The sequence below is a fragment of the Castor canadensis genome, chromosome 11 (assembly GCF_047511655.1).
Source record: "Castor canadensis chromosome 11, mCasCan1.hap1v2, whole genome shotgun sequence".
In the NCBI taxonomy this organism is placed as follows: domain Eukaryota; kingdom Metazoa; phylum Chordata; class Mammalia; order Rodentia; family Castoridae; genus Castor; species Castor canadensis.
Window position 1 is genome coordinate 131201053 of NC_133396.1, and position 14960 is coordinate 131216012.

A 14960-nucleotide genomic window follows, 5' to 3' on the forward strand; every position below is an offset into this window, starting at 1 on the left:
CTCAAAAAAACAAGGGTTGGGGATATAGCTCAGTGATAGAATGCTTGCCCAGTATGTGCCAAGCCCTGGGTTCCATTTCCAGCACTGCAAAAAAAAAAAAAAGTGACATGGGCTAAGTCATAATAGATTTGTATCCTAAGAGACCGTTAATTAGCATGAGTTTATCATTTTTCTTTGAATCTTACATAATCTAGGAGTCTTCAAATGTGCTGCCTTCACTTTGAACTCTGTCTACACGTTTCCTATTGGTTTGGCTCCCTCTGGTGGACCTCTGGCAGATTTCATTTTTAATGCTTGCTTTTATTCTCAGAATTACTGCATGGATTATCTAGGACAGGTTTTGCTCAAGTTCATCTGTTGGCCAGGCATGGTGGTGCACACCTGTAATCCTAGCTTTGGCGGGAAGCATAGGTAGGAGGATCACCATTGGCAAGTGCAAAAAGCGAAAGGTCAAACGTGAAAAATAACTAAGAGCAAAAAGAGTTGGGGGGTCAAGTGGCAGAGTGCTTGTCTAGCAAGCCCAAGGCTCTGAGTTCAAACCCCAACATGCAAAAAAATAAATAAAAATAACAGTTACCAGTGGTGCTCTCAGAAGACTCTGGTCAGGGTCATCTCAGGTCCTTGGTGTCCTGACATACAGATTACAAAGCAGTAGTGACAGCAAAAGCAGGAAGTACACTCCCGAATGAAGGGGAGAGCAGGTTCCCAGAGATGGTTTAGGAGTAGCACCTGTAGCTCAAGAGCACTGAGACTTGGTTTGGCTGGGGATTTATACACTACACAGGTAAGTAAGGGAGGGGGATTTGGGTGGTACTTGGAAGTGGCTTTTGGTTGGTGATTGACAGACTGGCAGGTACTGCACTTGTGAATTCTCTGTTATAATAAGCAATGAGATGTGGTCCATATTTATTAGGCACTAATCAGGGACCCTGTGCATATGCCTCAGTTAGGGTCCACATGAAAATGCTATTTCAAAAGGGGCATTTTGTGGTGGTCATGGGTGGAGCTAGACCACCTATTCCCGAGGACCTGGTTCGCATACTTTCCCTAAATTTCCTGGCTCCACAGGCCTTCTAAAAACTGTCTTGTGCCCACCTTTGCAGGGGCTCCCATTCAGGAAGGGTAGAAGCAGGTTGCAGGCATCTGCTCCCTGACACCTACCCGAGCACAGGCAAAGACACATTCGGTGCATTCAGAGCTCTGCAAGAGCTTTGGAACAGCTGAGAATAAAGTGCATGATGGTAGGATGAAGGCCATGTCAGGAGGTGAAATAGGGGGTGAGCAGGGCCAGATGGTGGGGCCTTTCAAGATAGAGTTAAATTTTATCTCCTAGGTAACAGGAGTTGTATTAGGATTGGTCTACAAAACTAAAAACCAAACAGAAAGCCTAAACAAATGACTTTTTAAAAAACCCAGACATTTCTTTCTGACTTAGTTAAATGGTCGGGAAATAGGATTATTTGATCTATAGGCCTATTTCTGACTTGTAGGTCTAAGATTTGATACAGTTCATGAGGATCCACCTTCCAGTTCCTACTCTTTTATCCCTAGTGTGCAGCCTTTGTCCTTATAATCCAAAATGGCTGCCAGATCTCCAGTCATCAAATACATTTGTCCAGATACCTACAATGTCAGTTCAGACTTAATTTTTCCAGAAAATAAACGTACTTATTTCTACTTCCAAATCAGTTTTTCTAGTGGGTTTCTGTAGTGTAATGGTTATCACATTCGCCTCACAAATCAGTTCTTCTTTGGTGTCCAAGCTCCCTGTGTCGCTGGAGGAAAGAACGCTGGAGAATGAGATGAGGTTGAGGAGGAGGAGGTGGGGGAGACTCAGCTGAGGAGAGTGGGATCCTAAGAAAGCAACAGAGAAGGCTTTCATGCTGCAGGGTGGTCAGGTCACAAACGGTCTGAAGGGCAGTTTTTATTAGAGCTAGCAGTGAGGTTGTTGGTGACCTTGGTGAGGGAGTGTCTGCACTGTTTTGTGGAGCAGAACCCTGTTCAGTGGTGCAGCTCATGGACTAGAACTGTGCTCTCTTCCTCTCGAAATTAGGATAATGGTGGAGTAGAAGAGGTAGAAGCTAGCTGTGTACCAAGGGATAAGGGAACAGAGAAAGCAAGAAACCTGAATGGGGGTTGAGGGTGTAGCTCAGTGATAGAGCGCTTGCCTGGCCCTGATTTCATCCCCAGCACTGCAAAGAAAGTAGTGTCCTGTGCATGTCTCCATCGTGCCCTTGGCCCAAACATGCACCTGGAGGTCAGCATCCAAGGTGAAAGTGCTTGGACAGACAACCAGCAGTGGTGTGGAAAATGTCCCAAACTCTCTTCCCCACTCGTTCCTTGGCTCCATTCCCCAGTTAATAGGGCCTTGTGTCCCCTCCATCCTCTCCCTGCCCTTCCCTCTTGGTTTCAGTAACAGTCTTCACCTCTCAGTATTTTCTTTAGGACTCAGTCTTGCGTTCTGTGTGGCTCCTACCCCTTCCACTTGCCCTGGCTAACAGTCCTGACTAAGCCTCCCCCACATGAATCCAAAGTGCCTTGCACCCCTCTGGACCCCAATTGGCGCCTGGGCATGAAGTAAGAAAGTGGGTTGGCACAGGAGCAGGTCGGGGCTGGACAGCTTTTCTGTTTTCAGATGAGACAGGTGCTGAAGATGGAGGGTCCATAAGAAAAATTTGCTAGCGCAAGGTCCCCGGGGAGATGGAAAAGTGAGTCCAGGACAGAAGTAGTGGGAGGGAACATATATTTTTCTGAGGCCGGAACCAGAGAAGGACTTAAATGAAGGTAACTTTGCAGCTGGTGGGAAAAAATATGTATCAGTAGAGTTCTCTGAGGTGAGTGACGATGTGAATGGTTCTGACTTAGTTCCCATTTATGGAGTCCTCATGTGCTATGCCATGTGCTAATGTTACCCATAGGTAACAAGCCTTGGCTCTTGTTCTGAATGCTGCACTGCAATGACAGAAAACAACATACTATCTATGCAAATGGAAAAATGAATTTATTTATTCTCCTTCTGTCTCTGCCTGGGCCCGTAGCAGTGTTACAACATATGGGAACAAAAGTCAGGAAAATGCATGGGGTGATTTAGCTGTGGGTCCCAGTCACTGAGCAGGAAGACAGTCTTTCCCCCACCGCCCCCAGGGCTCTTGGGGCAGCCACTGTCACTACTAGCAAGGGCTCCCATTTACCAAGGATCATATATGCTATCTATTTTTATATACATTACCTATTTTAATTCTCAGAAATAGTTGATAATTAACTGTATATAGTCAAAATATATGAGTACTTACATTTCTCTATATTAATATATCAAGCTTTATAAATTTCTTCACATACGTTGCCTGATTTGATTTTTCTAGCAATCACTGATGTCCACTGATGTATTAACTCCTTGTTTTACAAGTAGAGAAGCAAAGGCATGGTGGTAGACGCCTGTAATCCCAGCACTCAGAAGGCTGGAGCAGGAGGATTAACAGTTTGAGTCCAGGCTGGGCACATAGTGAGACTCTAAATGTCACTGTCATCTGAAGCTGCCTGCTGCTAGCCATGGTCAAGCCCCACCTAGGTCTCTCTCTCTCTCTCTTTTTTTAGTGGGACTGGGGTTTTAACTCAGGGCCTTCTGCTTGCTAGGCAGGCACTCTACTGCTTAAGCCACACCCCCAGCCCTGGACTATGTCCTTTTGGAACTGTTGGCAGACAAAGTTCCAAAACCAGCAGAAAACTTTGGTGCTCTGAGCACTGGAGACAAAGGATGGATCGTACAGATTCTTGTTTTCATTGTATTATTCCAGGATTTAGGTATTATTCCAGGATTATGTATTACTCCAGGATTATGTATTACTCCAGGATTTATGTGTCAGGGTGGTGACTTCAGATGGCACAATGACACTGGCAGCAAGTCCATCTTTGGGGACAACTTTGATGAGAGTGCCATTCTGAAGCATACAGGTCCTAGTGTCTTGTCCACTGCAAAAGCTGGATCAAACACAAATGGCTCTCAGGTTTTCATCTGCCTTGCCAAGCCTGACGGGTTGGACCTCGAGCTCTCAGTCTTGGGGAAGGTGAAAAGGGGATGGACATTGTGGAAACTGTGCATTATTTTGGTTCAGGAATGGCAAGACCAGCAAGAAGGTCGCCATTGCTAGCTGAGGACATCTCTCTCTCAGTACTGGGACTTGAATTTAGAGCCTCACATTTGCTAGGCAGGTGCTCTACTGTGTGAGCCCCAGCCCCAGCCCCAACTCTAATTCTTTTGATTTGTGTTTATTGTAACCATCAGACTACTCCTTCTGTCACTCTACCTGCTTATGATAACCTCTGATCTTTGTGATCTTTAGGGTATATTTGGGGTATATACTTTCCTTTGGGGTATATTTGGGGTATATATTTTCCTTATTGTCCTCCAAGTATGACTGAATTGCAGAGTTTATGATTATGAAATAAAACTAAATAATAACAAAAAAAGAAGCAGCCAAGGATCAGAGAAAATAATTGGAGTGGCAGGCAGATATTTTGACTCTAATCTCCCAAAGGAAGTATTACTTCAACGAGTCAAACTTGAAAATATAGGACCTTTTAAGTAGCTGCTATGTTGCAATCACAAGGCATTTCCTGTGACACTGCCAGCTGCTTTTGGGTATTGGAGAAGGTGCCATCTTCCCCAAAGTCAGGTAGGGTGCTGGCCAATGGTTCATAGGGGCTGAAGCTTAAAGTGAATTGACAAGTATCAGGTTGTACTGGTTAAATCTTCATTTGCTTGACTCCTTTTTCTTGTCCCCTTTGAAATAAAAAAAGCATACAATATCTGCATTTCTCAAAAATTTAATCAAGCTGGAGCAGCTTGATACTACAGCATCTCCGAGAGGCAGTATGTCATTGTTCTCTACTAGTTTTTAAAAGAGGCCAGTGAGTCCATTACAAAAGGACTCACTATTTCATCCTGTTGATTACTCCTAGGGATTAAAATCATAATCCCCATTCTTCAAAAATGTGTCATTACCTTGATTACAGAGAGCCCAAAATGCACAATCCCAGTTCCTCTGCACTGGGTTGAATAAGGCTTTTCAGTGCTTTGAAGAGTTACATTAGGCCAAACAATTTAGCAGCTAGCATTTATTGGACGTTAATCCTGTGCCCGGTTCTGTGCAAAGCACTTTGTGCACGTTATCTAGTTTAATCTTTTGTATGACTCTTCAGAATAGGACGCATTACTGTCTGCAATTTCCAGATGAGGAGCCTGAGTCACTCAGAGGTGAAGTGACTTTTCTCTGTTAGTCAGCTTTGGAAAGAATTTGCAGAGAAGAGTAACATCTCAGTGGAATAATTAAAAGATCAAAATCTCTCTTGCAGAACCTGAAGGGGGTTTAGGGTAGCCCTTGATTTTGTGGAGTATTAATCCTGAGGTTGGAATGAAATTGGGAGTTAACTATAACAGAGAAAGAGTAACAAGAGGTAGAGGGGAGAGAGGGAGGTGGGGGATAGAGGGGAGAAATGGCCCAAACAACATATGCACAAGTGAATAAATGAATTTAAAAAAAAAAAAAGAGTAACAAGAGGGAAGTGTGGCTTGCATTTGGTGAAGATCCTATGAAGATTGCCTGCCAGTCACCAGGGACACCGGGGCGTGAGTCCACCTAGAGCTCACAGTGGGCACATTGTGACTGTTCTATAGACCAGGCATTTCTGGTCCTATTTAACTTGTATTTGCTGCATAGGTTAAAGGGACACAATGATTGTAACACAATTTGGTAGGGCTTCCTCATTTTTAAACATTTCAGTGTTCTCTTGTGATTGTGCATTTAGACTTTTTCCAGTTTGGAGCTAGTGTGGATAGGAAATATTCCTGTGATTTTTTTTGTTGGTTTTTACTAAAATATTTTAGCATAATCATCACCGTTGTGCAGTGATTAGGTCAAAAGGTATGAATATCTTTATAGTTTCTCTAATCCATTACCATACTCCTCTCTAGAGGGTTTGTTATTTACTCAACAAATATTTATTGTGCACCCACTGTACACCAGGCTTGTGATAAACACTGGGATTTAGTGTACTTTTCCAGCTATGACACATTTTATTTTGATTGTTTTCAAGTGTACATGAATTGAGCATTCTCCAAAGCAGGTGCCCTACTGCTTGAGCCATACTTCCAGTCCATTTTGCTCTGGTTATTTTGGAGATGGATCTCCTGAACTGTTTGCCCTGGTAGCCTTGAACTGCAATCCTCCTGATCTTAGCCTCCCAAGTAGCTAGGATTATAGGGTGAGCGACCAGTGCCTGGCTTTTGGTCATATCTTCTTTTGCTTCTAAACTGAATATGTTTCCAATAGATCTGATAAATAGTATATTTTATTTTCTGACATTTTCCCTATAACTGGATTTTAATTTGATTTTAGAATTATTTTTAGATTTAAGAATGACTAACTTGTTCCTTCAACTCTTCTATGTAGTTGAAGATACTTCAGTTTCCTTTTCTAGCCTATTGAATATATTTCTATTATCTACACTTTTTGCCATCAAAATATTGTTGCTTTAGAATATGTATTTGGCCAGAGTCCTCATTGAGCTGGTTATTTTTTGGAATCTATTTTTTTTTTCAGGCTTCAAAATATTACAGGAACATTTATTGAAACTGAATTAAATCTTATGGCCTCAGCTTTGGACTTCTAGTTACACAACTTGCTACTTGTTTTACGATCCACACGTTTATTACCGCATTTGTAAACCTAACTCGTAAGACTTCCAGGATTAAACTTTTAGAATTCATGCAAGCTGGCCGTGGCGGCGCACGCTGGTAATCAACGAGGCGAAGAGGATGAGGCAGAGGGTCATGAGTTTGAGACCAGCCTGGGCTACACTAAAAAAAAAAAAAAAAAAAATTCATGCAAGACATTCAGCACATTTCCTGCCTCAACGTCTTGCATGGGAAGCACGAGAAAAGTGTTATTTATTATGATTAACGTGGGGGCACATAGTTTTTTGTTTTTGTTTTTTTTCGGTACTGGCGCTTGAACGCAAGGCCTATACCTTGAACCACGCCACCAGTCATTTTTGTGATGGGTATTTTTGAGATAGGGTGAACTATTTGGCCAAGTTGCCTGCGAACCTCGATCCTCCTGAGCTCTACCTCCTGAGTAGCTAGGATTACAAGCGTGAGCCACTGGCGCCCCGGCATGTGCTGCTTTTGTACTAAGGATCCTACAAATGTTACTGTCACGCTTCTCCTTTAAAACCCATTTTGGCGGGGTGCCCGCTGCGGCCCCGCCCAGTTCCTAGTCTTCTCGAGGGTCTTACCAGGGCCCAAGCGCAAACGCGAACCGTTGCCTGGGAGACGAATCGGGGCGGGGCTTGCGTTCAGCTTTAGGGCAGGAACCCAATCAGCTGCGCTTCCGGGGGGCGGGAGGAAGTGAAGGCGCGGCGCAGGGCGCACGTACAGCAGCCAATCAGGAGGCGAGGCGCCCATTCAAATTGCGGCCACCGCCGGGAGCTGGCGCAGCTGCTGGTGAGTGGCGTGGGGACGACTCAGAGGGGGTCCCGAGGGAGCGGACGCTGCGAAAGGGTGAAGCGCCCGTTTCTGGGAGGGCTTGCAGGTGCTTTCCTTCACGGGCGACCTCTGCGGCGCCGGCGGGCGGCCTTAGCTCCGGTCCCCCGAACGCGGGCCGGGTCGGGTCTTAACAGAGGGGTCCCCGCAGCGAGGGCGCGGGACAGCGCTGCTGTCCCCACCGGGAAACCGGACTTCAGGGTCGCCTGCGCCCGCCGCGTGTCGCCGAGTCGGCTGGCGTTCAGAGGTACAGTCTCTGTCACCGCCCCATCTGTGACTAGCTGAGGACTGACGGAACCACCGGCAAGTTAGGCTGGAGTTGGGATCTTTGAAAATCTGAGGGCGAAACTCGGCGCGCACGCAGCCCGTACTGATTTGTGTGAACAGCAAACCTTTTTTTAGAGTGAAATTTCTAGAATCTGTTCTTGTCTTTAAGGGCATTTTGTAATAGGCGGATTCTACACCCAGTTGCAAGCTGCAAGAGAGATGCGGATAGCCTGACGGTTTTTGTTTTGGAACGATGACTGTTGTTTATGTAAAACCTTCAAAGACTCACGTAAAAAAAGGGGGGGCTTCTATTAATTTGTTCCTCAGTAGCAATAAGGTCCCGAGTAACTTGAGGCAGTGACACTTTACGAGGCAGAGTCGGGCATGCAAATGTAAGGACTTGTTTACATCGTGTGACGTCTTTCCGCTGTCACTGCTCTTCTCTCCTTTCAAACTTTAGTGCCTCCTCCACGCTGTTGGCATTTATTTACACAGCCCCCTCCAGTTGTCTCACTGATAAAGGGCAGCTAGTCTGCTTGCTAATCTTTTTTTTTTGGAAGCGAGTAAAACTCCCTTCGTAGCCCAGGCTGGCCTTTAACTTCTATCCTTCTACCTCTGACCAGCCCAGTGCTGGGATTACAGAAGTGCACAAGCCCCCCGGGCCTCTGTTTAACATTTCTTCAGTCACTTGGCACAATGGCCCTGATACAAAGGTTATCTGTGTAGTCCTTCTATACTAAGGAAATGAGAACAAGGGTTTTATCTATCTGAGAGCCTGGCTGGCAGGTAATGGGACACTCAGTAAGTAACTGAGCTGTAATGGGACAGACTGTAAACGTACAGTAACACTGTAATGGGACAGTGACTGGGAGCTCTGAGGGCAGAGATTTGTCAGAACTTGCTCAGAAGTGATGTCTGAGATGAAAGCTGTGATTTATCCTAACGTCGCCTCTGGGTATTCACTTTCAAAGTCAGAGATCCGCTCTATTTGTAAAGTTTGTGCAATCTAAATTTTTCTTTTTGTAGTGTACCAGATATTTTTGGAAACTGATATGAAATGCCTGGAAATCAAATGAACATCTAAAGAAGGGCTTAGATTCTTAACATTCTTTTAAAAATAACGTTCTGCCAAAATGTCAGTGCACAGTGCTCATAACAGAAATAACAGTGATATCTTTGAAGTTCCTCCTTCCCAGAAGAGTTCATCACTAAGTGCAGTCACCCATGGTGGCCAACTTAAGCTGCATTTGAAGTCAAATATATCAGAAAGTGAGAATGATGATCCATTGTTGGGATCTACAAGTAAAATCAGAGACATAAATAGCACTTATGTTATTTCTGCCTGTAAAAAATCAGGAGATCTGCCCCTTACCCCGAAGCCTGTAGAAAGATTGACACTTCAGAGAAGAGCTACAAGGAACAAAGACTCTTTACTTGGTAGTGAGTTGGGAGACACCACTGAGAAAACAGCAGAAACAAGTCTTACCTTACAGCGCCGTCGTGCTAAAATGGATTCTGTAGAAAAGTGCAAAGCAGTTAAAAGAGATCCTGTTGAAAAGTGGAAAATAATGCAGAATGTGGGAAGTGAAGCAGAAAATTGTGCTTCACAGGAAACTAGGCCAAATGCAAAGGGAATAAGTAACAGTAAAAACTCTTGTGTTGCATCTTCTGCAAGATTAGCTGAACAGTCAAATGCCATTGAAACCACTGGTGATGAGAAATACAAAGAATCATTTTCTGTCTTCAGTGGGACCAAAGAAAATGTTTCACTAAAGTACTCAAGCAGTAGAGCACCCATTGGTTCCCAGGGTCAGACGGAAGTTGTTAAATCAGGACACTTGGCAGTGAAACCTACTCAGAGCAAGTTGGATATCCAAGTGTGGGGAACAGGAAGTGTACATCAAAGTATTGGAAAGGACGTTGTAAAAAATTCAAATAAATTTGGAAACTTAGAAAAAAGAACCCCTGTGAAATGTATCACAGAACACAAATTGACACCAAAGCACTGCCTGCCTCAACTTAAAAGCCCAGCTGCATCAATACTGAAAAACAGGATGCCCAGCCTTCAAGATAAGCAAAGACCAAAAAGTTCACTTCTTGCAAATAAAAGGGAAAGGTCACAAGAAAATACACTCCCTCCTGAAGAAAAAACCACAGTTCAGAACAATACCTCTATAGAAACAGACCTCTTAAAAATAGAGAATAGTCAAGTGACTGTGGCAGTACGCGTAAGGCCTTTCAGCAAAAGGTATGTTACATATTTTTAATCTAAGGCTAAGCCAGTACCATGTAATAAAGTGTCTTTAACTCTTCTCTGCCTTTTGAGAGTCAGTGTAGTGTTCATGTGTCTTTAAACTTGTTGGCACTGTTCTCCCTCCCTTCCCCCTTCCTCTCTTCCTCCCCCTCCATCTCTCCCAGCCTCCCTCTCTCCCCCTCTCTCTTTCCTCTGCAGTGCTGGGATTGAACTCAGGGCTTCATAAATCCTAGGCAGATGCTCTGCTACTGAGCCGAGCCACACCCCCAGCCATGCAATGTTTTTATGTAGAGAGAGCTTCTGGGTTTAGTTATAGTACATTATTTTTTGTTATTGGTTATAAAAATTGAAATCACTGTATTTTTATATATGTTCCTCTAGATATATTGTTAAATACTATTTTTTTTTTTTTTTTGGTGGGACTGAGGGTTGAACTCAGGGGCTCACACTTGCTGGGCACTCTACCACTTGAGTCACTCTGCCAGCCTGTAGATAAAAACTGAGTCATTTAATTCTCTAATGCAGTCTGCTTTCAAACCTGTGATGTATGGGCGGGAGCTTTAAAAAGGTCCCTAATGTTCTGGGAAGAGGCTTCCCCAAGCCCTCTCCAGAGTGGAGAGCAGCAGCATTTGGCACACAGTGGCGATGAGCGTGGTGATATATTGTGTTTGATTTTGATGTCAAACAGTCTTTCCCCAAAGGCGATCTGGGTGGGGTAGTCACAGATTAGAGATAGGGTTGAAAAGGTAGAGATGATAAGATGTGAATATGGAATCTGATTATTTTAAGGAAGAACAGTGAGAACTTCACAGGCTCGTGATTTTTAACATGTTGTTGTGTGTCTAAGCAAGTTAGAAGTACATACATATGGTGACCCCTGCTTCGGGCAAGGAACCTCCAGTTTGAACTTGCAGAGTCAGTGATTAAAGGCAAGTTCATGAGTGCTAGAAGGTCTTTTTAGTGAAAATGACAGAGAATCTGTATTAGTGACAGGGGAGAAATCCCAGGGTGAGTTGATTAAGAAGTCAGGAAGCCTAACAAAAGCTTCAGGAACCACAAAAGGAAGAGAGGCAGTAGAGTGAGCAAAGCTGGTAGGGACAGAACGGAAGACAGATGAGGACATTGAAGAGAACTTAGTAAATAAAGCACCAAATGCCTCATTTCCACACACATCAGACAAGCCCTGAAAGTGGGGCTGGGGGGAAGTGGCACTTGTCAAATTGATGAGGCAGATGGCTTGCAGGACAAATTCTGATTTAAAGCACGTTCTTAGGGCAAGGGATAGTGTAGTAGGGAAAGGGCTGAAATATGGGGCCAGACAAGGAGTGACAGTGTTTTTCTGCAGATCTAGAGTAAGTGAAAGTGTTCCACCTAAGTCAGAGATAGAAGATGGATGAACATGAAGATTTGTGGGGTTTTATTTTTTTTGAGACAGGATCTTGAACTGCTTTTGAATGCACTATCTAGCCCAGGCTGCCCTGGAACTCATCAGCCTCCTGCCTCGGCCTTCTGAGTGCTGGGATTACAAGCATATACCACCATGCCAAGCCCTTAGGTTTATGTGGAAGTTTTTGGTATTGCTGGGGTTTGAACTCACGGCCTTACATTTGCTTGGCAGGCATTCTACCACTCCTGCTACTCCGGGCCTTTTTGATTTAGCTGTTTTTCCAGTGGGTCTTGCATTTATGTGCAGGCCAGCCTGGACTGTATGTGATCATCCTATTTATGCTTCTCATGTAACAGGGATGACAGTTGTGCTTCACAATTCCCAGCCTTTTTTATAGGTTAAGATGGGGTCTCACTAACTATTTGCCTCAGCTGGCCTTGAACTGTGATCCTCTAATTTCTGCCTCCCAAGTGGCTAGGATTATAGGTGTGAGCCACTGAGTTTGGCAGATTTGTGATTTTATTTTGTTTTGGTTTTTCCTCTTTTTTGGTGGTTCTGGGGTTTGAACTCAGGGCCTTGTGTTTGCTCAGGGTGATGACTCCAGCGCAGATTTGTGATTTTAAGGGGAAGAATCTACTGGAAGGAGAGACCTTGGACTAACAATAATGGCAGCTAGTTACCAAAAGAGGCTTATTATTTAAACTTATTACATTAGCTTGTTGACATTATATTTACATTTTATGCCACCTTCATATGGGTTTCTACCCCAAAACTTCCTTTTAATATAAAAAGAAATTTGGAATTCCATTTCCTGTGAGTGGTGGCACTGAAACTCTAGGGAATAGATTTCAGAAACTGACTTGAACTGAGTTTCTTAATTTTCTACATAAAGCTAACGAATCATCTTGCCTTGAAGGAATGATACATTTAGCTGTGTTACTATTCTTATGTTCTGTAGGGTAAGTATGCACAATAAGTTGACCTTTTTCTTTGTCCTTCCTTGTAAAGAGAGAAGATTGAAAAAGCATCCCAGGTGGTCTTTGTGAATGGGGAAGAAATAACGGTGGCACACCCTGACATGAAACAAGTTTATACTTTTATTTATGATCTTTCGTTCTGGTCTTTCGATGAATGCCATCCACACTATGCTAGCCAGACAACTGTGTATGAGACTCTAGCAGCACCACTCCTAGAAAGAGCCTTCGAAGGCTACAACACCTGTCTCTTTGCTTACGGTCAGACTGGCTCTGGAAAGTCATATACGTAAGTTGGATTACACATACTACTATCTAGGAATGTTTAAATTTTCTTTTGTGAGAAGCAGCATGGTTGATAAAAAGGATATAGCTTTGAAACCACACAGATCTGGACTCAGGTCTCATCCATTATTATATACTAGTTCTACAAACTTGGATGAGCAACCAAACCTCTGGGTTTCAGTTTCTACCTGAGATAATTTGTATCATTGGCTCCATTTTACTATAATTTATATTTCTTTTATAAACAGAAGACCAGGGCAGTACCTTATAAGTGTTATTGTGAGGATTAACAGTAAGGCATTTTGTCTCTGTCTGGTGTTGGGTAGATCCTAGGAACTTAATCTCTTTCCTATATTCATCTGTGTGAGCAGTTGTCAAATGCTGGGCAAAAACCTGGCTAGAAATTTTCGGGCGCTTAGGTATCAAGTAGACCGTTTTCACTTAAATTTACTTTGCCTCACCTGGTTTTATCAAAAATATTGTAACAAAATATTTTAAATTTTTTAAAAAAATAGGACATTTTCCAGGACAGTAGGATAACTGTATATTTCAAATAGCTAATAGAGAAGACTTTGAATGTTTCGAACACAAACTGAGGTGATAGACGTGCTAATTCCATTATACATTGTGTGTAGGTGTGGAAATGTACCACTATGCCCCAGAAGCATGCACAGTTAGTGTACCAATTGAAAAATTAAAAATATTAACAACAAAAGGAAGGCATCTGATAGGTGGTTGCTCTGGTCCTAGAAGGAAATACTTGAGATTTTAGTAGAATCTAACTTTTATTGAGATCTTACCATATTGCAGCACTTAAAGCCTTTGCTTATACTCTCTCACAACAACCCTCTGATTTAGATACTTCTAATATTCCCATTCTACAAATGAGGGAATTGTGTTTTGTGAGGTTAAGTATCGTGTTCAATCAAGATCACAGAGCTAATAATTGGTAGAATCAAGATCTAGATTCAGGCAGATTTGGCTCCCCAGTCTTGTTTGTTTTTTGGCTGTACTGGGATTTGTTAACTCAGGGCTTCGTGCTTGCTAGGTAGTCACTCTACTGCTTGAGCCACACCTCCAGCTTGGCTCCCCAGTCTTGATTTTTAGATATCAGCTATGAACTTTAATTAGCTTGTTCCATGCTCCCTCTCTGATTTCCCCAGACAGAATTTTTAAAAACCACCAAACTAATCTGCTTTACTTCTTCTTTATTCATACTATGTTTTTCAGGATGATGGGATTTAGTGAAGAACCAGGAATAATTCCAAGATTTTGTGAAGATCTTTTTGCTCAAGTAGCCCAAAAACAAACCCAAGAGGTATGTTATGTTCAAATTCAAATCAGAGTCATGGCCACTAAGGAAATACCTATTCTCATTTCTTGATCATACTCCTTGGAACAGTGAGAGGGCTTTCTAAATTTAGAAGCTATTCTTCCTGGTTGGCAATGATAGAGGTGGAATCTCTTCTGTCTTCCCCACGCTTCTTTGCTTTATACCTTTTGTGTGTGTAGTGACTCACTATGTGGCAGTTACATGCCATTCATTCTGTGTGTCTCCGCAATCAAGCAAGACAGCGGGCAAATTCTTGGATAAGATGAATCGAAAAGAGAGTCATGAAGCTGAAGTTGGAACCTGGATTCAACTTTAAAAGCTATGCTTTTTTCTGCTAGCCCATACCTGAACAGTGTGCTGGCTTCCCTTTTCACTTAGTCATTCTTACACTCAGCAGGTGTTTATTGAGCATCTGCTATTGTCAGGTAAACTATTAAATCAACTTTTCTCAGAGTGTGGATCATGAAAATCTCCCGGATGTGGCAGGGTGTGTGTGTGTGTGTGTGTGTGTGTGTGTGCGCGCATACTTACGTGTGCTCACTAACAGTGTCTTCTAGAGACTGTGAAATTCTTCTGCACTGGGGGATTACATTTGGTAATTTATAACTTTTATACTTCTGTTAGGGAAATTGGGAGAGTATTCTGCTACACTTGTGGGTATAGGGTTAAAAGATCCAATCGCTATAGTCAAGAGAATATAAAAGGAGACATGGATCAGTAGACACAAATAATTAAATGCCAAAGTCACGTAAATACTACGATACAGCATTGTCTTAGTCTTTTTTTCTGTTGCCATAACAAAATACCATAGGCAGGGTAATTTGTAATGAAAAAGTATTTCTCATAGTTATTGGAAGGTGGGAAGTTAAATGTCAAGGTGCTCACATCTGGAGTGGGCTTTTTTATTGCATGATAACATG

The 14960-nt window shown here is 43.0% G+C and overlaps 1 protein-coding gene and 1 pseudogene across 1 annotated transcript in view; both read left to right on the forward strand.

Moving 5' to 3' along the window:
- Window positions 1-3854: 3854 nt before the first annotated feature.
- Window positions 3855-4222, forward strand: LOC109702735 (peptidyl-prolyl cis-trans isomerase A pseudogene; annotated as a pseudogene).
- A 4718-nt stretch (window positions 4223-8940) lies between these two features.
- The window catches only part of Kif14 (kinesin family member 14), a 66541-nt gene continuing 60521 nt past the window's right edge, over window positions 8941-14960 (forward strand). Inside the window, 3 exon segments of the mRNA XM_074048686.1 lie at window positions 8941-10055; window positions 12457-12711; window positions 13938-14025. Of these exon segments, the coding sequence (XP_073904787.1) occupies window positions 8941-10055; window positions 12457-12711; window positions 13938-14025 (1458 nt within the window).